Source organism: Triplophysa dalaica, chromosome 13 (genome assembly GCF_015846415.1).
Source record: "Triplophysa dalaica isolate WHDGS20190420 chromosome 13, ASM1584641v1, whole genome shotgun sequence".
NCBI classification, from domain to species: domain Eukaryota; kingdom Metazoa; phylum Chordata; class Actinopteri; order Cypriniformes; family Nemacheilidae; genus Triplophysa; species Triplophysa dalaica.
Window position 1 is genome coordinate 6,957,473 of NC_079554.1, and position 27,118 is coordinate 6,984,590.

At 38.1% G+C, this 27,118-nt stretch overlaps 1 protein-coding gene across 8 annotated transcripts in view; it reads right to left on the reverse strand.

Annotated features, from left to right (window-relative positions):
- suco (SUN domain containing ossification factor) overlaps nt 1-27,118 on the reverse strand; it is a 49,322-nt gene that overhangs the window by 17,697 nt on the left and 4,507 nt on the right. For 4 of the 8 annotated variants that reach the window (XM_056764091.1, XM_056764087.1, XM_056764086.1 and 1 more), the window contains exons 2-11: nt 9,808-9,916; nt 6,297-6,422; nt 5,752-6,098; nt 5,179-5,289; nt 4,717-4,864; nt 3,653-3,755; nt 2,396-2,523; nt 1,849-1,916; nt 1,231-1,338; nt 1,033-1,138 (exon numbers count right to left, since the gene is read on the reverse strand). In XM_056764091.1, coding sequence (XP_056620069.1) covers nt 1,033-1,138; nt 1,231-1,338; nt 1,849-1,916; nt 2,396-2,523; nt 3,653-3,755; nt 4,717-4,864; nt 5,179-5,289; nt 5,752-6,098; nt 6,297-6,422; nt 9,808-9,916 — 1,354 coding nt within the window. The remainder of the gene's footprint in view (nt 1-1,032; nt 1,139-1,230; nt 1,339-1,848; nt 1,917-2,395; nt 2,524-3,652; nt 3,756-4,716; nt 4,865-5,178; nt 5,290-5,751; nt 6,099-6,296; nt 6,423-9,807; nt 9,917-27,118) is intronic. The other 4 variants (XM_056764090.1, XM_056764088.1, XM_056764093.1 and 1 more) reach the window with 3 other exon arrangements.

Below are 27,118 nucleotides of genomic sequence, written 5' to 3' on the forward strand. Positions count from 1 at the left end.
CATAAACTGAGTAGCAGCAGTATCGAAAAGCACTAGTATAAGAAAAGCATTCATATATAAAACTACACAGAAGCAGAGCAGGACAGAACAGGTTTGGTTCAGCTTCATTACTGGGGTAACATTACATGGATCCACCCTTCGCAGGGCTTACTGTTTTTTATAAAATGGATATTCAATATGTGTAGCATGGTTTCATAAAACAAAGTTAATAAAATGATATTTAGGCTGTGTATTGTGGTCAGCCATATTAAATTGGGGCGTTTTATAACGGCTTAGAACTAGGCTCAGCAAATCAGAATCAAGGACCAGAACTGACCGTTTTATAAAAGCGATTATAAAACAGCAGTCTGAGAGAATACTGATAAGAAGATTTCAAAAGTAAACCACAAAGCCAAAGCAAAGCAACATCGACAGTTACAAATCCTGAAGAAAAACATTTAGGAAGTGAAGAATTACTTGGTGCTTTTTATAAAATGAGATGAATATGACTTTCAAAGCCTTTAAGAGCTTTCACATATACAAATGCAAATCTGTGACTATAACAGGTCTGTGTGTGTGTGTTTATCATGATGACAGTCAGTAATTATATACAGTCTTGAGCTCCTCAGCCCTCAGGGAAGGGCACGGCTTCTCACAAATAACTGCACCCTTTCCTGAACACACTGTAAATTAACCACCTTAGCATGCACTGGTAATGCAAATCCATGTTTTTAGACTGTGGGTATAAAAAATAACTAATAATATAAAGATTTATATGTTTTGACGTTTATTAAAAATGACCAAATGACTAACACAACTATGGTGCGAGTAGCTCAGATGTTTTAAACTACTAGTTTTTTTTCACAGGTATAGTGAGACAAAATGTCAGACTTGGTTTCCTACAGGGCCTTACAACAGTAGAGACAGAAACGCCCTCTCTCTTTCAAATATCTAAATCCATAGGGATATTAAGGTCCATGAGCCAGTCCTGAACAATTCATTGTCATCATCACACAACAATTTAACCAAAAAAAAACTCTACTTCTCATTCACCTTGACATATTTGGCATAGAGTTGCTCATCCAAAGGAAAGCTCTGTACTGTGCGTTCATCACGGGCGTGAAACGTGCCCAGCTTGATCCATTTATTGGTCGGATATCTGATTGAAGAGAAATTCATAATGCGATGTTAGTGCTGGTGTAACTTCTAATATCCTGGGACACTACATCCATGTACGTCTGCATGTCTTACCTGTCACTGATGGACACCAGGAAATCTTTTGGAGTGGAAGAAAACAGCTCAAAGTTTGCAATGTCCAGCTGCTTCACCTGGATTGGCTCACAGAGCTCAATCACAAACCTGGAATAAGGAACATGAAGATAAGTAAATAAATAAAACTGTATATTTCAAGTAATAAATCAACTATGATGATAGTACAAAAAAACTGCTTAGTCCGAAAGCACTTGGCCATCTAAATTTACAGGCCTACTATCATGTATAAGACATTTAGGTTAAAATTTTGCGGTGTTCTTCTTTACCATGCAAGCATGTTTTGTCCTTGTGTATTTTAAATGGTCATATGTTGAGGGGGGAAATTTAACAACACTGTGGTACTCTCAGTCGCCTCTCAATTAATATGGAAGTTTCACATCACGTCATCAGTGTATATTAGCATTTTTTTGTTTTTTTCCTATGGCATCTAATAGAGTGGCTGGACCCGTAAACGGTACATGACATTCAATATATGGTGGTGTTGGACGACAGGCTTAACAAGCGGATATACACCGAAAAAAACAGATAGCCTAAGCATATTTATTCATCATCTCTGAGCATCTGCTGCATTCTCTTTCTCTCTCTGTAGTGACTCACCAGATTTTAGTACTGCAAGGGTTCAGCATGTACAGATCCATATTTTCCATTAAGATGGCGGATGTGCTCTGAACAGAAACAAAACTGGTTATAAATAGAGCATCACAGACTTAAAAAAATAGAAGACAACAAAGGCAAATAATAACATTCTACATAAAATTTAATTAGGGCAAAATCAAAATAAATAATAAATATATTAAAATAATTCACAATACTAATCACAATAGAATATTGATGAAATTTTGAGAAAAAAAGAATAATGCTACCAGTAAAATCCAAATACACCTGTTGTGTAAATGTTGTGCTTTCTCTTGTTCAAGACAATGAATAGGCAAATCATGTGTAATCATTGTGACCACTTACTATCTTTAAATGTCAACCAGATACTGGTGAAGAATTATTTATGACAATATAATGTTTATATAATTAATAACTGTTATTATTATCATGGTTATAATCAAAGCCAATATATTGCAACAGGCCTAAACTGAATGACTCCCCTATCCTGTCTGTTGGATATCAATCCATCTCTCTTCCTGAGCTGTACCTTGGCCTCATTGTTGGCCGAGAGGATTTTGGCCCCACATTCCACAGAGGCGTAGTTATTCTTGAAATTCTTCTGGACCTTTTTCACAGGGTGAGGACTGCCATTAGATGACGTGTGCAGAAATTGACCTGTAACCAACAAAATCAATTATGTAAATAATTTGTGAAAGTGTATAGTATGGCAAAAGCTGATATAGTATGCCGTATTGGTGACATGGTGAAAAAGTGGGCGTGTCTACATGTAAAAATGGTTTACTATGCCGGGTTTGTGACAGGTAAAAGGTTGTCTACATGAAAAGTTGGTTTAGTATGCACTATGCAGCGTTTGTGACATGTAAAAGAGAAAGGTGGTGTTGTCTACATGGAAAATTGGTTTAGTATGCTGTGTGTGCCACATGTAAAGGAGAAAGTGGGTGACCATATAATGTGAACAGGACAACTTCGTGTATCACTATCTACACAACAGGTAAACAGCTACACAAATGGGCTATCAGTTACATTTTAACAACCAATACCTGCTATCAATATAAACATTTGAAGTTATGGCCAATAGGTAAAGGAGCTATTTATTAAAATAGAGAAATCCCTCTAATGGAACAGAATCTGTTCTGAACTTTTTTTGGTTTTAGCACACTAGGTCAAGCAGCGCTGGCTACCAGAAGCATAAATCCAGACTCAACCTTTAAATGAAATTAGCCACATGATTTGAGTGTCGGCATAAGCCTTATTTGAACTCAACTTCCACCATGTTTGCAAAGAAGTCTCTTTGAGAGCTCTCTAGTTTGTAAATGACTGTCTTCAGCACTAATAATTACAATGATCATGGTAAATTTTCACGCCATTGGCGAGTTGATAAGACAACAGAAGAGTTTTAAATTCGTTTGATTTGCTTTCAGAAGAGGTACAAACCCAGCTGAAACCGCAGATTCTCACATGCAAGAGTTAAAGGGTTCAGTTGGCCTATGGCATGAGTCTACACAGTGAAGCAGTGCATTACAGTGGTCTCATGTTCACATTCACCATGCACATGGCTTTCTGACTAACACAAGGGTACTCTAAATTAGACTATATTATGTAATACATAAAAAATATGATAGTAAAAATGTCATTTTAAAAACTAATAATGCATGAATGGTTCTGTTGAATTAAGTGGACCGTGAGTGTGCACTGATGCACAAGAAACCCTTGAGGCGGACTCACATGTGACGACGCGCTTATGAACGCGTGCATGCGTGCTATAATCAGTTTAGTCTCTTACTTTTCTTCTCCTCCACTTCCATCTGTTTCTTCTTCCACTCGTCAAAGGTGGGGATGTCCTCTTTACCGGGTACGGGAGGGTCTGTTGCTCCCTCATGTTCCACCTGCAAAAAAAAGCATTTTATCTATTATAGACACAACCAAGCTAACTTTCAAAATGGTTTATTGCGGTAATATGCATGTCAAAACACACTTATACACCTATTTTCATACATATTGGTATTTAGATGTCTAACATCTTTCCAGAAGCTCAGTGGTAAATGCATGCTGCTAACAACACTAAGGTCGTGGGTTCAATCGGAGGGAATTCCACATGCTCAGAAACAACAACAAAAATTATAATACAAAGCAATGTGAGTCACTTTGGATAAAAGCGTCTGCCAAATGCATAAATGTTATTGTAATGGTTTTAAAATATAGCAACAACTTTGTCAAATACATACAATTTCTATCCAATAGCGCAACTGTATTCTAAATAAATATTCTATTTTCCTTTTGCCATTTTGTGTCACATTTGCTCAACAACATTAACTTCTAGCATCTCTAGAAATACGTATAAACCAATGAAAAACATTGTCACCCTCGATTCATTTGGTTGTTCTAAATGTTTTAGGCTGCACTTTAACTTCCCATCACTTTCCCCTTCTCTTTCTCATCTCTCTCTGCCAGTGCTAAATAGCCACGCTGAGTGACCATTTAGTTGATAAAAAATTTACAAGGCTGTCCAGTGGTAACCAAATGCGCTGACGTACAGCACTGCTGTCTCACTTCATCTTCCTTTCCTCTTCTTTCATTTCCATCTACTCCATTTAAAGTGTGTGAGACAGTCTGGAAGGGTTTAGTTCTGTGGGGGTGTGGACTAGCTCGCTGGTAACTAAATATAAAACCTTTCATCATAATGGGGGAGAGAGCCAGCTGAGTGCAAAATGTAGAGATTATTAATGGACAGTGTTTGGGAACCCCTTAGGTCATATTGTGATGCAATAATGATACACTTCGATTTTACATCGAACTTCATAACTGAAAGTGACAAGTGTCTGCAGTGTCTGTAGTGTTTGTGTGTACCTTCTGGTTCTCTGGGGGTGTTGGGATTTCTTCTATCTGCTCCAGCTCCACAAAATCTTTATCTGGGATTAAAACTGGATCTTTAATGGTCTCCATGTCCTGTTCCAATGTGCTGGACTGATTCTCTGCATGTTCCTCCACAACACTGCTGAAAAACAATTGATAGGGAGAAATGTGGTCGATGTAAGTAGAACCATAAACAGAAAAGCACTAAAATATTAAAACAGACTAATATTTGTGCACACAAAAAACGGCACTGAAACATTGTGACATAAGGGGATAACCAAAAGAAAAAATCATGAAAAAGAAAAACAAGGCCAAAGGACGTTGCTTGATAGGTCTGAAGCAGCTCCGCAACTTGGTTATCCAGCAGTTACCAAGTCACCAGATGTTACCCGAGTGCTTGAGTTATCGTAAAGTTTCGATGTACAGTAACCTGACGTTAACCTGGTCACTACTCACCTCTTGAGAATGGTGCCAAGGGGTTGACTGAAGGGGGGCACAGAGCCCACCTCACACTGACTGGCACTAGAGTTCTCTACAGGGACATCAGCATGCGGGACATCTAGTCCACTGAAGGAAAGAAATCATATTCCATTTACCGTGAAAGGGAAAGATATGAGTGAGAGAGAGCCAGAGAGAGAGAGGGAGGATCTGTCATAAGCAGGGCCAGGACTGAAGCAAGCTCCTGTCGTCCTGGTGATGTAGTGCTTTGCAGATGTCATTGTTGATGCAAATGCTAAAAGTCAAGTCAAAACAAGCCATAGTGGGCCGAGATCCATTCATGAATTGTGATGTTATTGAAAAATCCAAGGCACGTCCAAGGTCAAGTCCGTAAAATGATATATGCTTAGGACAGAATTCGATCAATCTCTGATGCAGAATTGAGTCCACAAGCAGGCAAATTAATGCAACAATGAATGAATAAGAAATCAAAAGAAAGCTGAATAAAGAAATAATGGTGAAAAACAAACCAAAATGAATGACAGCAATAACTCATTTCCCCTCCACTCCTTCGTGAGTGTGAGTACTTACCTGGAGGAGCTCTCAGAGTAGGTGACTGAGGTAGGTAAGGCTGATTCTGGACTCTGGAGCTCAGCAGCAGGTGTGGAGGAGTCTTCCACCTGTTGGTCCGTCTGGGGAGGGGTTAAAACAGACTTCCCCTCTGTGGCTGTGGCCTCTGCGGTTTCAGGGTCTGGTTGGGCTTGAGGTGGAGGAGTTGTTTGGGGCTGTGTGAGAGTGGGTGGTTGAGCTGGTTGTTGGGCGTTTTGGGGTTCTTGTTCCTCCACCTCCTCCTGCTGCTGCTGTTGTTGACCTTGCTCTGAGAGGTCAGATTTAAGATGAATCTGAGCCTCCTCCACCACCTCGTCTAGATTCACAGTCTAAAACAAAAGAAAAACACATTTGGAATGAAAGAAAGGATGTGTATTGTGTAAAAACACCAGATGTCTAAATTAAGATGCAGACAAGAGCTAAAAAATCAACTAACCTCAGGTGACAACAAACATCACTGAGGTGTAAAACAAACAGAAAAAAGCAAATAACAAAACCGACTACAGAACTCTGGGTTGGGCACCTACTTTTTTGTGCAGTTCTTCATGTGTTGCATCTTTTAAATGTAATAAGGCCTCCTCTAAAATGGCCCTCTCCGTCGCCAGCCCCACATCGTATGATGCCTGTACACGTGTCGTACTTTCCTCTTCAACCTAAAAAACAATGTTTCAAATCACCTTTAAATGTAAAAATAAGATTGTGCGGTTAGACAAAGCGCTCACCCAAAGTTCTGCATTCTGAGGGGCTAACTTAAACTATATGTGGTATAATCGGTCTCTCAGTATATTCAATGTAAAGGATTTTTTTCTTCTAGATAAGATAAGGTGCAACCAGTGGTATCTGGTACAACTACAGTCAAATCTAGCAAAAGGCATGCTCAAGTGCAAAAGATTTAAACTTAAAGGGGTCATATGACACCGAAAAAACAAATATTATTGTGTGTTTTAGATGTAATGCAATGTGTATACATGATTTAAGGTTAAAAAAACGCTGTATTTTCCACATTCTGTGCATCTCCTCTTTGCGCCGCCTCTTTGAAATGCAAGGATTTTTTTACAAAGCTAGTCGCCAGGGCCGGATTGGGACTCATTTTCAGCCCTGGAGTTTCATGCCTTAGACCGGCCCACTTTAGTTCACGACTGACTAGATTTAAATAATGATAATTAAAACCTCAGAATATAAGTCTGCAATAGCGCACTGTTCTCTACAGCCTTTTAATTCATTGTATTTTTCAAAGATATCATAATTTCCAATTCAGTGAAAATACAGTAGCCTAAGTTTTGCTTCACAGTGAAGATTTATTAGAACAGTAAATAGCAGGACAGTATCAGAATCTATTTTCTTTAAGAATTAATGTTCATAAATATCCGAACATTGAAATGAGGAAAAAAATCTAACAAAAACATAAAACAAAATAAATTAAAAAAGATTAAAAATAAAATGTATTGCACTGTCTAATGACACTTTAATTTCTTTTTCAATGATACGGCTGCTTTACAACTTCAAATATTTTTCACAAATATGAGAACATTAGTTAAATAATAAAAAAAGTATTGCACTGTTATCTGACTTTTGTTCACAGTGTAACTTTCTAATGATTGTTTCATCTCTTTTTCCTCTGAATAAACGCCTGTTTATAAACGAGCCTGGCTCCTTTTCCTCGAGCCTCCGCTGTCCACGCGCGCAACTCCCCAAACGGACGAGACGTTTATACTTGACGCGTTCGCCTTTGAGATATTCTTTGAAACAACAGGGGGCGCACAAACGAAATCGTCCTGTAAATCCGCAGGAAGTAGAAGAAAAGTAGGAATTTTCCCGGAATTACGTCAGATCATTCAGAATAGCGTCTTGCGAGCAGCTGCTCGACAAGGAAACGTAGAAGATTTTGTGGTGTTGCTACTATCAAAAAAAGGGCTAAAAAGGAGATGGAATATTCACCCGCTGCATGCCAAAAAACGTGGAGATGTAGAACACATGGCTCTTGTGAAGTAGATGCGTGTGATGGACGTTGAAATGCATTTCGAACGATTGTTTGTTGATTTAATAAAAAATTTATATCAAACTTTTTGTTCACTCTTTCATTTCTGTGCATAATGCGGATACATTTCTACATATTGTTGGTTAGGGACTCTTAAATGTACATTGCCATAGATTAACCCATTGGATGTCTTTGTTATATAAAGAACAGTTAAAAAGAGCAATTTTTATAAATATTGTTTTATTCTGAATACAATATAAAATAGACAAATTGATCATAAAAGATGTCTGTACAGGCAAACTTTCATGTTGACTGCGGCGCCGCGCGAACTGTTCGCTCGAGTCACAAAAAATGTTGAGCATCCGGCCACGCAAAATGAGCTCGCGCTCACCCAAAGCTTACAGTCTCGTCGTCTTTATTTGTTTTGAGAAAAAATGTGGTCAGCTTAGAACATTTGGCCACGTCAGTTTCCAGAGCCTTCTTTTTTATTCTGGCCTGTTCAGCGCCGCCTTTGCGCTTTCTGTTATCCATTTTTATTTCTGACGGTTTTCTATTTTGAGCAACTTGCAGTGTCGCTGTCGGGGGCGGGGCCAGGGAGTCAAAAGATAATCACGTCATCATTAACCCTCAGGCTGCACTCTGAGTGGGGCTAAGAAAAAATATAAAAAAAAAAAAGAGTGGGGCTGCGGTAAAATAATAAATATAAAGATTAGGGTCGCTGTGAGTGCAGGCAGCCTAGGAACAGCAGCATCCACATTTCAACCGTGCCATGACAACACCGGCCCTCGCGGCCAAAAAAACAGATCGGCCCACCGGGAATTCTCCCGGTGCTCGCGATTAGCCACTCCGGGCCTGCTAGTCGCTCTGAAAAGGGAGGTATGCTATGACTGGCCAGTTAGCCAGTGCATAGTGATTGGTCTAATAATACATGCGTGTGACGGAAATATAAGGCCTCTTAACATATTTGGAACATCAGGTTCCAAAGCAATTGTACTGGCAGGAACGACCACCTGACTTGCGCAGACATTTAGGCAGTCTTGGTAAAATCATACCACGAGCTGACGTGGATTTGAAGGTTTATGGTTACACAAGACGTTTCAGGCAGGTCTGGGTGAGCATTCGCTTTAAGATAGAATGCATCTTTTGTTCCAACACTTTGATTTTTGCAATTTTGCGTGTCTAATAGATGTAAGGTCAACTTATAACACACCAAAGAGACGTAAAAACATGTGTTTGCGCCATATGACCCCTTTACAGCAAAATTGCAATATGAATATTGCAGACTTGAATAATAATAAAAATGTTTTGCATCCTTGTCCTTCTGGAAGAAACTCACAAGAGTTTTAATAGGTTATTTTTTGGTGAACTATATCCTGTCGACTAAACAAGTTTGGTTACTTAAGAGGTGGGTCTTCAAAAGCAAAGGACTATCAATAAAGCACTGTATATGGAGTAAAGAGAAAACATTTCTAACAAATCTATAGGTTACACAATTATCTCAGAGGAGGGGCATCTCTTTGTTGGGGCCCTTGTCAGTTTTTATAGATTAGTCTGTTGAAAGGTAAAATGTCAACAGCTATCATTAGTTTGTCACTGAAGTTGTGCAATAGTTCCCCATTCAATTGAGGAACAGACTTTCACAACAGCCAAGCAAGCACAGGGTCAAAATGCATGACAACTTTTTCTAAACATGTTCTGATGAACACAGAAAAGGTTTTTGGAAGAATGCTTGTACCCAAACTGTTCTTGGACACTATTCAGTACCATAGTAGGAAACATAAAAATGGTAGTAAAAAGTTGGCCAGAACTGATTACAGAACTGCTGTCCTAAGTTCTTCAAAATATCTTCTTTTGTGTTCAACAGAAAGAAATTTACAAAGATGTGGTTGTCATTGGGGTCCAAGTACTGTTTTGTACAAGCACTCGGCCAAAAATCTTTCTCTGTGTTCAACCAAACAAAGAAATCTACACAGGTTTGGAAGAAACTAGAGAGAGTAATTCATGACACAATGTAAAACAAATTGTGAACTATCCCTTAAATATTGATTCATTTGCACTACCTCTTTATCTGCTCCTGGTTCCTGCGTTGCGTAATGGCTGTCATCCTGTGCAGGGAGTCCTTGGCCAGCAGAGATCTCTTCTGAACAATATACATGATGACCAGATTGCCTGCAAACAGAGACAAATATAAGATTGGTGATTTACATTATAAAAACAAGACGACAACTTACAGGCCAAAAACAGTTACATGCACAACACATAAGCACCGCAGTCAGGATAATGTCAGCATCTCTTTTGCATGTGCTAGAACACCTCGCTTCTGTCCAGCGAAGAAGACCGAGGAACAGAGAACTAGGGATGGTCTGATAGATGATGCCATCGTCCATCGCTGATGGCTGACAGACATAACGACTTTGAGTTGGCATCGTGATCCCAACAAATGTTTCACTTTCATCAAGTGACTCTCGCTGCTCTGTGCAGCAAATCATGCTCTAAACAAATATACAAACTGTATAAAGAAGACATGTATCTGCACAGCCCTCATTGTATAAATAAAGACTCGTATCTGTGCAGCCAGTGTTGTGTAAAGAAGAGGAGTGTATGCGCAGCTCGCGTTGTATAAAGAAGAGGAGTGTATGCGCAGCTCGCGTTGTATAAAGAAGTATAAAGACTAGTGTCTGTGCACCACGCGTTGTATAAAGAAGACTCGTGTCTGCGCAGCCCACTTTGTATAAAAAAGACGCTTGTCTGCGCAGCCCACGTTGTATAAAAAATACGCGTGTCTGCGCAGCCAGTGCTGTATAAAGAGACCCGTGTCTGCACAGCCCGCGTTGTATAAAGGAGAATTGTGTCTGTGCAGCCCGATTTGTATAAAGAAGATTCATGTCTGCCCAACCTGCACTGTATAAAGAAGACTCGTCTCTGCGCAGTCCGCGTTGTATAAAGACAAGCCTCACTTTATAACCCCGCAGGTCACCCGACCCTACAGAGAGCTCTTTAAAAAAAAAAAAGTACTATTAATTTTTGCTTGGGTGACCTTGGAAGATTATGAATTGCTTCAAAACCATGTTGTGTCCAGAAAAAAATGGGATGCGGCTATACAGCCACCTGTGTGCCTCAAAATCGTACAATCATGAGTGAACAAAAAAATTCACTTACAGTTCAGTTCTTCTACTCTGAACATATCCACATAGCTAACAATTACCCAAACATCACTAGCCTGAGAATTCAGGCAACTGTGTGAATAAAAAAGGCAGTTAATTATTACCTAGTTTTTTGGTGTCAAAACAACAACCTGAGACTAATATCAAATATAATCAATGGTGATTCACATAAGCTGTGTTTTCATTCCTTGCTAAACTCACACTAGCTCTTCAACACCTAAAACATTCCATGTTTGGAAATGAATGCAAGTGAAACGGACCGCAGCATCTGAAATTACTATCAATGGACACAACAAACAGATCACACTACAATCAATCATATGAGCATATGATTGATTGTAGTGTGATCTGTTCGTTGTATCTTCATCACCTTCTCAATTTGGGAGCCAGATTCAAGTGTAATGTAAAATCATGGCAGAGATATTTTACTTTGCATCTGTCTTCTAAAGAAAGCTGTCAGATGACTCGGAGCATAAGCAACAGCTGGTGACTGTCATTGTAAGCGCTCTCTTGATTCAAATAGTCACACAGTAATCTGAGAGCGTCACCTTGACTAGATTTAGGAGCGAGGACTTGCGCACATACAGAGACATGTTAACATGCTGTCAGCACCTGAGCCGATATGGTCAAACCCTCAATCAACGTCAAACATTAAACTGACGTCGACTGATTCCTCCGAGGAGATTCGAGTCTGCACCATCTGCACTTTGTGATTAGGTGAAGCTTGTAAGGGGAAGTCACAGTAGTTAAGACGCACCCACTTTAAAACTTAAGAAAACGGTCCTCGTAAACGTTTACAACATTGAACAACGTGCAAAGAGCAATAAAATATAAAGCTACGCCAGATAAAGGAGAAGGAATGTTTTCACATCCGCATCAAATTCAAAGCTCTGCTCTTGGCCTACAAGACCAACACTGGTTAGGCACCCCATATCTTCACTCGCTAATTCAGATTTATGAACCCGCCAAATCCCTAAAAATCATAAGCTTAGTATACTACGGTAGGCTATATGAGACCAGTTTTACCGCACTTATGCTGTTTGTTGTCGTTATGTTGTTCCAATTGCTTCTATTATTTCTATTATATTAAATACCGAATTCGTAAGTCGCTTTGGATAAAAGCGTCAGCTAAATGACAATGTAAAGGAAAACATGTTGTCTTTGACATCTGAAGACCCGATGATTAATGAGTCCATCCTTGCATATACACATGTTTACAATGTGTGTCCAGAGAGGCATCAATGGTGAATTATTGCCCCCGGAGAAACTTGAGAGGAACAATGTTTCATGCCTGTGGGTCAAGTAGTTTAAAACTAGAGCACAGAACTAGGCTTCAACATCTATGCAGTTACATCATTCTTGATATCAAGGTTTAATCTGTTGTAAATAACAGAATACTGATTTTATTAAATTTGAAATTTGAAGGCCGTCAAAAATACTGAGGACAACCTTTTGTTATTTCCTGGTCTTGTCAATATCTGTTTGTTCAATAATGACCATCTCACTTTACCTTACCCTACTTAACACTGTACCTGACTACTTGTATCAATACCTTATGTCCTTATTAAAAAAAAGTGACCATCTAACATGTAAACTCAAATGTAGGTCAGATGGAGTGTGTGATTCAATGTAAATTTGCATGCCACCCTACTAGCCCAAAATCCTTTAACTTCCTAGACAAACGGCAGCAAAAACCATCAGACATGTCACAACAAGAAAACAGGTCAAGCCTTAACAAAAGGAGAAAAGATGTTTACATTCCCTTCCTAAACAGAGGCATTGGGTGCAAAAAAGGCAGACCAAACTTTTCAGGTAAAACCATGAATTTTATAAAAAAAGGTGTGAACAGTTATGCATTTAAGAGTAAATTCTAACACTTTTTAGGAAACCTCAATTTGCATCTGCAAAAGCATTAATATGAAGACAACTTGTTTTTTCCTTTAAGGCTCTACGCAGGCTGATGGTTTGACTTCGGTTGTTTGACCAAGGGGGACACAAACAAAAAACAAGACACCATATTTAGACAACCCCCCAGACAAGCCATGTGGAATCATAGAAATGATTACTTTCCATCAGACACAGAGTTCCCGATGGGAAACAACATTCCCCATTAAGCTCTTAGATGAAGCAAGTTGCCTTTAAAAATGCTTGTTCCCATCCCACAAAAAACCAGAGGCACACTGAAAAAAGGATTTGATTGAAACAACTTAAAATAATTTGGTGTAAGGATTCAAATCTATATTTTATAAGTTGATATAATGAAAAATAAATAACTTGCACAAAATATCTATAAAAACTATTTTATAAAACTTCATACAACATATATACTTCTTGTTGAAGTATGTACATTTTACATTTACATTTATGCATTTGGTAGACGCTTTTATCCAAAGCGACTTGCATTGCATTAACCTATACATTTATATTTTGGTATGTGCAATCCCCTGGGATCGAACCCACAACCTTGCGCAATGCTCTTACCAATGAGCTACAGGAAAGCGAAGTAAATTAATTGAAATTCTATTTTTTATCCAAACAAACAGATATATATTTAATCAAAACAAAAATTCTAATTTAAGAAATAACATTAAAAAATATTTATTTTCTCAAATCAAATAGATTTTTTGTTTGATTGAATCTATATGTATTAGAAATGATTTGCTTTATCCGATAAAATAGATCTAATTAAACAATTATTTATCATTAAAAAGTTCAGTTTAAACAGGTCAGATATGGATTTAATAAACTCGATTGCATTAAGGAACATTAATATTGAATCCTATCCAAAATCGAATAAAAAAGACAGCAATCATTTCGTTACATCGGTATTTATTAACGTATACATCGTACACTTCCATACATCCACAATTTCAGTACTCAAGTATCAGATTTTTTACTTCTAATAGCTTCCAAATATTGACCTTATAAAACAACAGCCTTATTGTCCTTCAAGTATTCTGCCAATGTCTTTGGGTACAGCTTGTGCGTTTCTAATAATGAAGATTGTCATGGTTTCCTGCTGAAGACTTTGTTCAGCATCTTCCTTCTCCGACGTCTGGATAAAAAAATCAAGAATCTCTCACATACAAGATTCATACAAATTTATGGACTTATTTCCTGGCTATGATGACAAGGGCTTGCGTATAGTTTGTCTATATATAATTTGGCTGTATGGTGTATAACGATATGACCGCACCTGTCAGCATTTGAAACCCGTGATGGCGTTCCGAGGATCTGTTCAGTATCGCGTTTCACGGGAGTTTCACAGGAGAAATAACAAAAGGGCATACTCCTGGCCAAAAAGGCAGTGTTGGCAGGTATGGATATGACCCAGCACCCAAAATGTTCTCAAAACACTTCAACACAGCCACTATTTCCACATACGGCGGATAAAACCTTGAAAAAGGATATACGAGCCCATCAAATCAGATGCAGATTCGCACGGGATTATTATTATCGAAGTACCTTGGTGTTTGCCGAAATATGGCAACTTTTGCAGGGGTATTTTTACTTTACAAATTATAGACATTTGCACAGGATTAAGATCACAGACAACCCATGCAATTATTACAAATGACAGGTCCCCAGGTAATACTAATCCTGTGGTTTAATGATGGGAGAATTTGAGAGTTTCAGTCAGAGAACGCGTGCACTATAAAATCTTTGTTTCAGCAGTCATTTGACTCGGCTAAAACAAATGTTATTGTTTGCTTAAGATGTAATACAATGTGTATACACGATTTAAGGTAAAAAAAACGCTGTATTTCCACATATTTGCATCTCCTCTTTGCTCCGCCTCTCTGAAACGTGCTGATATTTTACAAAGCTCATTGCTCTGATCTGCGAGGTGTGCTATGATTGGCCAGGTCACTAGTGCGTAGTGATTGGTCGAATACTGCGCGGAAATGTAACGAGTCTCACCATATTGGGATCACGCTGCGACGGTACAATGAGATTTACAAGACTGCCCACCTTACTTCCGTATACATTTGGCCGGTCTTGGTCAAATCATATCACAAAGTGACGTAGATGCGAGGGGGGCTCGTTAAACGAGGCAGGTCTGGGTTCGCATTCGCTTTTAGATAGAACGCATCTTTTGTTCCGACACTTACATTTTTGCAATTTTACGTGTCTAATACATGCATGGGCAACTTATAACACACCAAAGACACCGAAAAACACGTATTGCCGCAATATGACCCCTTTAACTAATTTGAAGTTGAAATTATAACAGATAATGTTACTTACAAACAACAAGGTAATAAAAGAGTGCCAGGGACAGTACATTTTTAATCTGTTTTGCCACACCTAAGGGCTCATGCTTAACATGGTCAACTTGTTAAAAAAATGAGTTGGCCTGATGACTTCGTATTTCTGTACTTTATACACTCCCCCAGCACTCAAAATTGTTTAGACAAGTTTTTTCAAATTCTGGATCCGTGTGTCGTCAAAGAGATGGCGGACATGAACTGCAACTCTCCCCGCCAGTCTCAACTCTATCAGCTCGTGTTTTTTCGGAAATAATCGTAAAGCAGCATCTCTCTTTTTTTTAATTTGACCAAACGAAATACTCTTCGAAGATAGACCGACGCATGCAACACTACTGTATAGGCACTCAAGATTGCCTGTGATACGCGATCTTTTAACACAAAGTGTCTACATTAAAGCTCCAGTATGTAATAATTTTGTAATAAAATTTCAGAAAATAACTTGCACAGTGTGATATATTTCCTCCAGTTGTGTACTTACAATATTTCAAAAGTCTCTAAAGATTTTTTATTTCAGAGAAATTCCGATTTTAAATAACTGGCCATCCCGGAAAAGAAATGTCGCCTCTCAGTGACGCAATGTCTGCTCTATACTTTGTTCCGGTGTAGACCAGAATATCACATGGTCAAATGCGGAAGTGGTTGTTATGGATCACGATTACTCTTTGGCGAGTATTGAAGTGCCAGTAAAACGGAAGCGTCCATATTTGGATACACGCAGACTGTGTGACAAACGGAGGAATAAAACCAGGATAAATATCGGCCAGGCGTTTTCGAGATGGAGAGAGCTGCGCGACAATCTTGGACTTGACAGAGACTCTGCTCTCGCGAGTGTATTGATAGACATGTAAGCAAATCAATTATTTATTTTAGAACGATTGGTTTGAGCACGTAAAAAAAAAACACGGCATTAACCATAAACACGTAACACTGCACAACATTAACCCAACAAATCATTTAACAAATAGCTGTAAGTTGTAACGGGATAATATAGCATAACATTTCACGTTCCTTGCAGTTCATTAATTATGATGACATAAAATAATACGATCAGATATACAGGTAATACAAAAACAAATAAATTACCTCATCCGTGATCATGATTCGTTTATCCAATTTAGATACATCGCTATGGCGAAAACACATTTAAAACGACATCTCCCATCGTCACCTGCTTCATAGCGTCATCAAGCTTCGCCTTTGTTATTGTTGGAAATGCGCCCTCTTGTGGTCAAATACCAAGGTTACATACTGCAGCTTTAACAGACAATGTTAAAACTAATTCATATTCAATATCAACTGATTTCATAAGTAGTTTACTTACCTTCAAAATCATATTCATTAGTGACTGATGCGTCTATGCTGATCCATGGACCGTTAACTTAAAGAGTGCGGTCTGGTGGTGACTTGACAAGGTTTGTGTTTACTGTGTGTGTAACCTTAAAATTGCACATTCGTCAAAACTAAAATTTCGTAATTTCTTAGTTGAATATTTATTTTAATTTATATTTAATAATGTTTTAAACCAAAAGAATATTACTTTAAGAATCAAACAAATAATGTTATGCGGAACTAAAGGGAAATTATTAATTGGTTGGAGGACTGTATGAAAACCTTTTTTCGGGGCAGACGTCAACATTATAAAGAGTTGAGAAATAAATATTTCATATTGTACTGGATTTTAAACCAAACAACAACAAATACAATGCATCAACAGCACCAGCGACAGCATTTGCAAGCCACAAAATTAAATCGCAGCTCTGGACTTGAGTTATGTGCCAGGAAAGAACACGGGTGACAGGACACAATAAATGACTGTGATCAATTAGCCAGTGCTTCATTTGATATGACAGATCGCTTCATTTTGTGCATTTCGACCATCTGGATGAGTAGGTCTAGGAAAGCCAGGCGCCCAGTGAAATTCCCAAAACATTTCCTGTTAGCTTTAGCCATACTCTTCATTCCACAGTTAAAGTAGTTCACCTTCAAAAATGAAAAATCTGTCATCATTTACTAACATTCATGTCACTGTATGACTTTTTTCTGCAGAACACAAAAGAGGATATTTTGAAGAATATAAATGATGAAAGAATTTTCATTTCGATGGTGAACTTCTTAAAGTAAACTTACAACATCACAATCATATAAAGCATTTTTCTCATTTTTAATTGGCTCTTTTGAGATAAAATGATATTTAAAGGGGATGTCTGATGGAATTTAACTTCTTTAAATTTAGTAAGTGAGTAGGATACCCATTCGAACACCAACAATATCTTCCAAGTCGCAACGCTCAAAGTTCACAGAAAAGAAAGATATTTTCTTTAACAGAAATCACATTTCAAGACTACAATGAACTGAATGTTCGTTGGGACTACAACAAACTTTTTCATGGGTTGGTGACATTGATCCCAAAATTTAAAATTGACCCTGCCCCCACACTTTTATCCAAAGCGACTTACAAATGAGGTAAACAATTCTTCATAGAACCAGACGGTCAACAGCCTGTTTTCCGAGAATCAAGATGAAATATGTAATATTAGGCATTTTTTGAAAATCAAAACATGAACATCTATCATTTCGCACATCAAAAACAATGAAAAACAGGCAAATGCGGACGGAAGCGCAGAATGCAGGCATAAAATAAAAAAGTAGAAAATTATCCAAAGCTACATACAATTACTTCATAATAAATAATCAATATTTTAAGATTTTAAATGCATTGTTGGGTAAGTTACTCTGAAATGTAATTAATTACTAGTTACTCATTACATATTCAATAGTGCAATTAGATTACTGTACAAATTAATCTCTCCAAGAAGTATTTAATTTATTATAACCAATTACTTTCTATATCGACCTTGATTAGTTAAGTGATTCAAGGGTTTCCATGAAACCTCTCATATTCAGTCAACTAAATAATATAAAACTACAAATGTGAGAATTTAGTTAGACTTTGAATTTTGATGTCATTCCAGTATTGCAAACCCCTATATTACACAAAGTATTTAGTTTAATTACATCCAAAGTATCTAATTAAATTACAGGAAAAATAAGACTAATCCCTAACTTTACTTTTTCAAGGGAAAAGTTATTAAATTACTTAGTAACTAGTTAAACCCAACACTGATCAAATGAATGAAAGACGGCATGAATTTACATTATTTGATGGCAGAATGGGCTATAAATGCGGTGAGTGCATCTTGAGCACACTCAATAAAACTGAAATGAGAATGTCTCAGCTTCTAGATTCAGCAATTGTTTAAATTACTTTGTGTTTAATGTTAATCACAAAAAGGCGCTTGAATAAACTATCGCTTAGCACCGTTATCTGTGTGCCCGCCCATGCAGAGTTAGACGGAGTAAGTGTTTGAGCAGACTTTCTTCCGAGCATATAATGCTTGCATGTCCTCAACAAGAACATGTGAAATATTATTAACATCATAATCACATGCGGACTCGAGTGTGACACGCCTTTTTCAGTCACTCTACACAAGATCAAATCTGTTCTGTAGCTTGTTCTGTACGTTTTGCCCATTGCTTTCTATTTGCTTTTTTTTATACGCCTTGCTTTGCTTTATAAATAATAAAAACATGATATGTTTAGGCTTTCTTGTTTGTTTAAAGGCTATAGGCCTATCCTAATTATAACTTGTAGGCTACATAAATTGTGACGTAATTAAAAAAGCAATGTTTTTTTCATCCAACATCATTTAAATGAACAAATAATGAAGCATTTGTTTTTAGGCTTTTAATTAATTGTTTATATATATTTGCACAGACCAGCCAAAGCAAACAAATAATCATCGCTTCACTTCCTGCAGCCGCTAAAACGATCCAGTCAGGGTTGGCAGATCAGCAAATTAAGAAATATTAATGATCATAACGTAAGGAAAGTGGAACGCATATGCCTGTTTTAGCTACATTTAATATTGGATATGAACAGTTTGATTTATTTAAACAACTGTCGAATTAGTCGTAGCACACATCCCTTATTCAGAGGCGTGTCACCTCTGTGAACAGTTCTGAAGGTCACAATGACGCACTGGGTGAAAAAATGTTTGAAGGGTTTTACATGAACAAAGGCATCCATGGGCAAGTTTTCAATGCAATCCTTCATGCTGGCCAGCATTCGTCACAGTTCTTGGCTAAAGGGAGGGCGTGAATGGATGATGATGTAAACTGAGGCTACTGTTTGAACAGTGATATCTTTATGTTTTGCCCCCAGGGCTAATTTCAATGCATGGATGTTAAATTGTGCAACATGGATTGTTTACGAACCTGACAGATCTTGTGATTATAAGTTATCATTCTTGGCTAAATTTAATAAGGAATTAAACTCGAAAGCCACATGAAATGTGTGATGAACTTGTTTAGCCAACAAAAAGTGAAATCTTGAAGTATCTGTAATTTTTGATGATAATGTGAGCAGTGTTGGGCAACATCTACCAAATTAGCATTGGATGATCCCTACAGTGAAACATTAAGATGAACATGACATCGGGAGGCAGGGCGATATCAGTTCACATTAAAAACAATTATATCAGGGCTCCAAACTGCAACCAAATCGCATTTTGCAACCTGTTTTCAAGACAGCATGAGCTCGCGCATGTAAAACCTGCATGACAAGTAGATCTTGAGCCCACCAGTGTAGGCTGGGCGTGTGTGATTAGTCATCTACGCAGGTCACAAATCATACTCGACCATGGATAAGTACGAATAGACCAGCTTGGCACACGTGGAGAATGTCATAGTGTGGACTCTGCTGTAAGCATTCGTATTGGGAATATGCTATCTGCGTAAGCGGTAGGGATGAGTCACGAATTTCGAATATTCGATTCGATTTTTAATTACAGAATTTCGAATAGTGGGTGCGATCTTAAAATTTTTGCCGTGTTTTCACGCGTAACGTGTTCATGACAATAGAAACTGAAGCCTTTTTAGCTGTTAATTCATGAAATCCTTCCGGACTGTTAATAAATGCCATCATTCAGTTAATATGTTTTAAGGTGTTTTAAGTCTGGTCAAAAATCTTTATGGCTTTATTATATTTTCCTTGATCAACCACTGTGCTGTTTTTTAGTTGATATAAATGCGCATGCTCATATTTTACAAGGAAATGTCCTAGCATTATGAGCGGTTGATCGTGATCGACGTTCTGTTAATAAGTGCCGTCATTCGGCTGTTAATATATTAATGTTTCAGCGCGTTATCTAAATGCATGGGTTTATGTAAGATTGCCTATTCCATAATAAATAAAGCAGTGTGTCGTCACGGATTTAAAGCTAAAATATGGGGGAGGGGTGCGAATTTCGAATAATCTTCTAATATTATTTTTGCTTTAAATGCCCATGCCTAGTACGCGGAGGAGATGGGGATGACCTCAGACCTTCCTGATGACGAAAACTGCATCATGCAGGAGAATCAAAATGCCGACAAAACATTGTGATGGCTGTCAGCCATCGGTGACGGACAATGTCATTGTCTATCGACTCAGGCCTAGATGTGAGGGGTGCTGGCTCATGTAAAACCAGCCACAACAAAATGTTTTGAGGTTTAAAATAAGATCCTATTTAACATCTGCCAGACAAAAATCTAAGATCAAATAACTACCATTCATCCCAAATGACTTAGCATACATCTAATGATTTTCTTGTATTACTCACAAGCAGATCCACTCGGGCCCTAACTGAACATCATTCTGATGACATCACACTTTAAACTCAAAAAAGTCACAATAAGCTTTGGGTGTATCAGTTGTTCCCACATCAGTCATGGCCAGTACTGATTGATGAGTGCTGATCTCACCTGATCACATCACCAGAAAGGTTTGTAAAGTCAAAGGTTGTTTTTCATGCAGTTGTGCCAAATGGTTACGCTAAAGGTCAGCAAATGTGAAAACAGAGGCTTACAGATGCGTCAAAGCATGAATAATCAAATATCCTGATGAGGAGGAGAAATCTATATCCCTTTGTTTTGAATTCGGTAAATTAATTTTTACTTGCTTATGTTGCAGTGGAAGAGAGCATCTGGCACATTAAAAGTAAAAAGAAGACATGTATAAACTGCATCTGCTATACAGAGTGAACACTGGATTACACATTAAATGTCAGAGGAAATGTTTTTTTTTTGCTGTGTGGTCTGCATTTCAAAATACAAACACTCCTGTATTGAGAATGTAAAAAAGCTAAATTTTGCAGAAGGGTTAGATGATGTGAATCCAGTACCTCAGAGATTAAGAAGATTCAGATGTACACGCAGCAGTATTGCCATGGGAGGAGAAGAACAACAGGCTTTTGGGGCACATAGCCAATGCATTCTCAAAAAGTAGGCCAATGCTTCAGCCTTTATCCCTAATCTTCGTTGTTGTGATAAACTATTCTAAGTGTTTGACATGTTGTTTCATGTATGTACGGGAATTACTTAAAACAGGTTTTACAGTTGCAGAAAAAATGTGAACAGATGCGGACTGCAAAAAGAAAATCAAGACAAATTTTTAACTGAACGTTCACAGATACGCAGTGCATACACACAGCCCTAAGAGAGGAGAAGCCAGGCTATCAAATGCAAATAACAACTAGGCCTACTTTTGGTCAATTTTTATGAGAAAGTGCAATGGATTGGACAAGCACAATATCTATATCCTATCTTTAAAGCGGCCCTAACACACAGGGTTTATAACAATCTCATATTAATATAGAGTACCTATAGAGATACGATGTTTCTCTATATATAAAGTATTTAGTTTGATCACATTTATAAAAGATAGATACAGCTGTACGATTACTTCCGAAATCATACGGCGCATGCGGGGTGTGTAGGCTGAATTAAAGCACAACAAAACACAGACATAAGTTTCACTCGGTTCATGTCCAGCATCTTTTAGCCATATATCAGTTTCAAACAATCTCCAAATCCAGATTTATATCCAGTGTTTAAATCACATTCATCACCCACGAGAACGAGACAAGATTTTTTGACTTTTGTAAAGAAATCCTCAATAATGAAATACATAGGGGAAAAGGTATTTTTTTCACCTTAAAAAAAATTTGCACAACAAAATGTGCACTCACACAAATGCTCCCATATATTTTTTGAGGTTGCGCAGGTTAAATTTAAGGAGCACATGTGACTAAAACGATCACAATTTCGAGCCCAGCACTCCATCATGCCAATTGCGTGAGAATATGGTGTTCTGGGATCTCGAGACAAATCGGATCTCGCAAGATCTCATTCTACCCCTAGCAAACAGTGGTCAACATCGAACTTCAAGTTTACACGGCACAGATGATGATTTAATACATACTTGTTCAACAAAAAGGCCTCCCTTTAGTTTGCTGTTATAAACACCTAAAGGAAAAGGAAGTGAGAATCTGTTTTGTGAGAATGAGCATACATCATAGCAAGAAGTAAGTAAGGGGGAAATCACCTTTTTGCAAGTCAACAGGGTCCTTTGTAATCACAAAACAACTATTTTTAAGGAAGTAAATATATCACTACAATTTAGCACTGCAAAAGCTGAAAGAAACAGGATGTTCTCCATTAATATTATGTGTTTATTTCATAGAAAATTATCTTGACTTTGTATCATCAAGCACTGGAAATCAAGGGAAATTCTCACGTCCTCCCGTGACACTATACACTTTTCTAATGAAATTCTTGCGGTTTACAACACGCTCTTCCAAGTAACATACAGAGCTGACTCTTATCCTATCAGCCCGAGGGATGTTCAGAGATACCTTTCCTCCACAAGGGTATAATCATTATTATCAAAATGCTAAAAAAGTTAGATTTCTATGATAACTAGGGGGTACAGCCATGACCAATGTAACAGCCCTCGTGCGATGGGATTACGGAAGAGGGCTGCACATCTTCGCACACCACTGAAAGTATGACAGCTCAGTTGTCTGTCCATGAGGAACCTCTTACTCCGTTGTGAATATATCACACTCTTGATATTTTGGTACAAACAAGTCTCACCAACATTCCTTATAAATAATGTGAGATACAAATCTGCAATAAAACGTTTACTTCTCTACATACAGCTTACAACAGGGCTTCAGACTGTAGCTCACTGTAGCTCCTGACTGAAATTTAAAGGGGCGTAAGTGAACATTTTAGGGGCACACCTTATATTAGCCTGCATCGGAATTTTTCAATGATTTTCCCCAAAATAACTGAATTACTAATACTGACTTGCATTATTAATGACCGCTGATTTGGTTCTGCTTATTTAAAAAGAGGCAGAGTCTAAAGAGAAGCTTTGTTATTGATTGGTGCTAAGCAGAGGGAATGTTATCTGAATTCATTTGAACCAACAGAAATTGTGTTTAGGTGTTATTACGAGTCGTAGTAATGCGCTCATGTTGTATGTGTGTAAACCCATGGAGAAGAATGGGGAAAGGCGGTGCGCTTCCAATCAAAGGTGCAATATGAGTTGTCATGCCGCTTCTCATTCTTACGTGTATCTGAATACCACATAGAAAAAAATAGCCGAACTAAAGCGCAAAAGTTTAAAGTGCAAAGTGACACAAAGTTTATATTCTCTACTACTTGTAAGTTGCTTTGGAAAAAAGTATCTGCCAAATGAATAAATGTAATAAGTGTAGTAACAGTAATCCGCTAATCGTAGTTATGTAGTTAAAAGTGGATTCTAAAAGAGATTGTAAGATCAGTTGCTAGAGGGTGCACGATCAAAACAACAACAATGCTGTTGCTTGATGACGCTATAAAGGAGCGTGGAATGATGGGATCTGTTGTCTACAACTCCACCGCTGATGGTCATCAATTAGACGGGAACGAAAAAAAATGTTAGCAGATGAGGTAAAGTTCTATAATTGTTGCGAATGATTGTGGTCCATAAATGAGTGACTGCTCAAAACAAATTAGTGGCTTGATAGACGCTAGACACTACTTTCCGTATTTGTCCACGACACTGTTGTCATGCAGTTTCTACGTTAGTAACGGCGGTAACAAAGGGGGAACGTGGATATGACGCCATTGACAGGAAACTGCACAGCGCCATGTCACCGTTTAGGATGGCGATTTTCTCACGATTTTCAAGTAGTTGGAGTAATTTTAAGTACTACGCTGAACAAAATATTAGAGGTGCACCGATTGACCGGTCAGAAACCGGAATCGACCGGTTTTCGCATGATCGGCCGTGACCGGCCGGTCAGTCTCACGTCTTGCCGATTCGAAGCCGATCGTATGTTGCCAGTGACGCAGCTTATAACTTCAAATACGCAAGTTAACGTCCGTTCAAGACTGCTGTCTTCACGGCTCATTTACGCTCATGACTGCGTGGTTCCACCGAAGTCTCAGCGCACACACACATCATGTAGTGCACAGACAATTTTTGACTGACCAGTAGTTCACCTTCGTTGCTTCGTCTACTTCGGGTATGTACTACATGCTAACTGTGATGCTAAACTCTGACACATGCTAAACTCATGCTGAAGTCGTTCACTATGTGTAAAACAAATGTAAATTCCATTAAACACGATTAATTGTCTTACATTAAAACTATGGTCATTTCACTGAGGTAAAATGACATTCAACACGACTCTAGATGGAGAACAGCCACCTCACTCCAGCTCATTCTCCGGGCCGTTTCCTTTTAAATGCTCTAGCATGCAGGTTGTGCTGCTGTGAAAGGCAAGTTCCGCCTTGCATGCATTGCACAAAACCGCATTTTTTGCTTTCAATTTGGTAAAGCTTTCCCACACTTGTTCGCATATAATTCTCGCCATAATTCTCGCGGTGTCTTTATTCTGCGAGAGCATTCGAGAAGGCTGCGTTACACTCTAGCGCTACAGTATCGTAGTGGTCAAATTGTGATATTGCAGGCCCTTAAATTAAATCACGTAATCAAACGACTACTTGGCAACAAGAATATTTGTTGACAATTTTTTATTGTTGACAATGTCGACTAATCGTTTCAGCCCTAATATATACCACTATTTTAGCGTTTTTGGGATATTTTACTGCAAATTTTTTACAAACCGCACCTTTAATAATGGAAGTGTGGCAGATTACAATTATTTTGATTTGAAAAGAAGTGAAGTGAAAGTGACTAATTTGTCAGTTATGGTGACCCATATCCGAGATATACCTCTGCTTTTAACCCATCCAGAGAGTAGTGAACACACGCACAGCAAGTGGTGAACACACATACACCCAGAGCAGTGGGCAGCTATCGCTGCAGCGCCCGGGGAGCAAGTAGGGGTTAGGTGCCTTGCTCAAGGACACCTCAATCGTTACCCGCCTGACCTGAGGATCGAACCGGCAACCTTCTGGTCACGAGTCCAACCCTCTAACCATTAGGCCACGACTGCCTACGTTTCATTTGAAGATGAAACGCAACACCATGTATCTTGCCACAGAGTGCTGCTTACTGCTTGCTATGCGGAAATAACATACAGACATACCGACACTGACAGGTAATTATTTATAATGAATGTGTCAGTAAAAATTACCATTTAAATATAAAGCAAATAATATTATGTAACCTATGTATTTGATGTTAAATACACCAATGTACACAAAGTAAAGTGGGCATCTTTAGCTTAATCATCACCATTACATGTGTTCACTTACTAAAATCTAGTCTACTATATGGAGCATGAGATGTTTTATCATTTAATTAAACACCAGACAAAGAAATATCAATAAGCTGTACTTTCTATTTATTTCTAATTATTGGTTGATATTTGAAAAAGTTATTAAACTTGTTTTACCACAATAACACTGTTACTGTTTTTGTAATGCATTTCATCACCGTGATACCTCTGTCTACCGTAAAAAAAGCTTTATCAATTACCGCCACATAAAAATGTATTACCGGCATAAGCCTAACTGGCTGCCTTCCTAATTCAATTCCTTTTTACCTAATACTGCTTACTACGCAGGGCTCAGAATTAAAGCATTATCGGTATAAATCATTATTAGTCTCCTTCAGTCATATTGTATATGTCACACTGACCCAGCTGTAACAGAGGAAGACAGTCTGAAGGTATAAATAAAAAGCTATAAAGCTTCAAAATGAAGTGGCTCATAATGATGATTGATAGCCCCATTACAATGATATTTTTATTCCATCTGTGATGAAATGTGAAAGATTCACAGAAAAACACCTACTACACCCACCCATCATAATGTTGCTGCATTTAGTTTCTCATTACCTGAAACATTTACAACAGCTAGAGAATAAATCAATGCTAATGGTAAATATCGGTTAACCCATATTGTGTGCAAATTTCAGATCCTGCCTGTATAGAGGGTTTGGTTAGGGGTGAAGGTCTTTTCAAAATAAACCTGAGTTCCCTATAGAGGGGAGAACGTTTTGTTCTTTACCATGACATGTCACATACTGTACTACTGCATATGTAAAAAACAAACAAGATCTACAAGATCTGCCATTTAGAAACTAATCTAGGCTACGGTCACAAACTACAAAGAACTCTTGTTGTGTGTTTTTCATTTAATTACAACATTAGCAACATTCATACATGAGCACTGAGTGCGAGTCTGTATACTCAGTCATATATACGGAGAATATAGGACCCCTCCCCCAGGGCTAGGCTATGGTGCCTGGAAACTCAAACAGTTGCTCACAAATGGTGCAAAAAAAGGGTACATTTCCGAAAAGATTTTGCATAACAGCAATGCTCCCATTCATTCAATTCTTAACGTTGCCAGAACATTGATCATCAAAATATTGTGTCACACGTTCTTGATCTTTTTGTGCAAGATTGATGAGCGCAACTCTGTTTCCAACAAAGATTTTGCCTTTGTAATCCATGTGTTGCGCCTTTAAAATTATTTTCCCTGTCAGCCAAATCACAAATTAATTCCTTCAATCTAAGCGGCTGGCTCCATCTGGGATGTATGCATGCATACGATCCAATCAAATCCTGATGGATACACTATCGTTTACAATG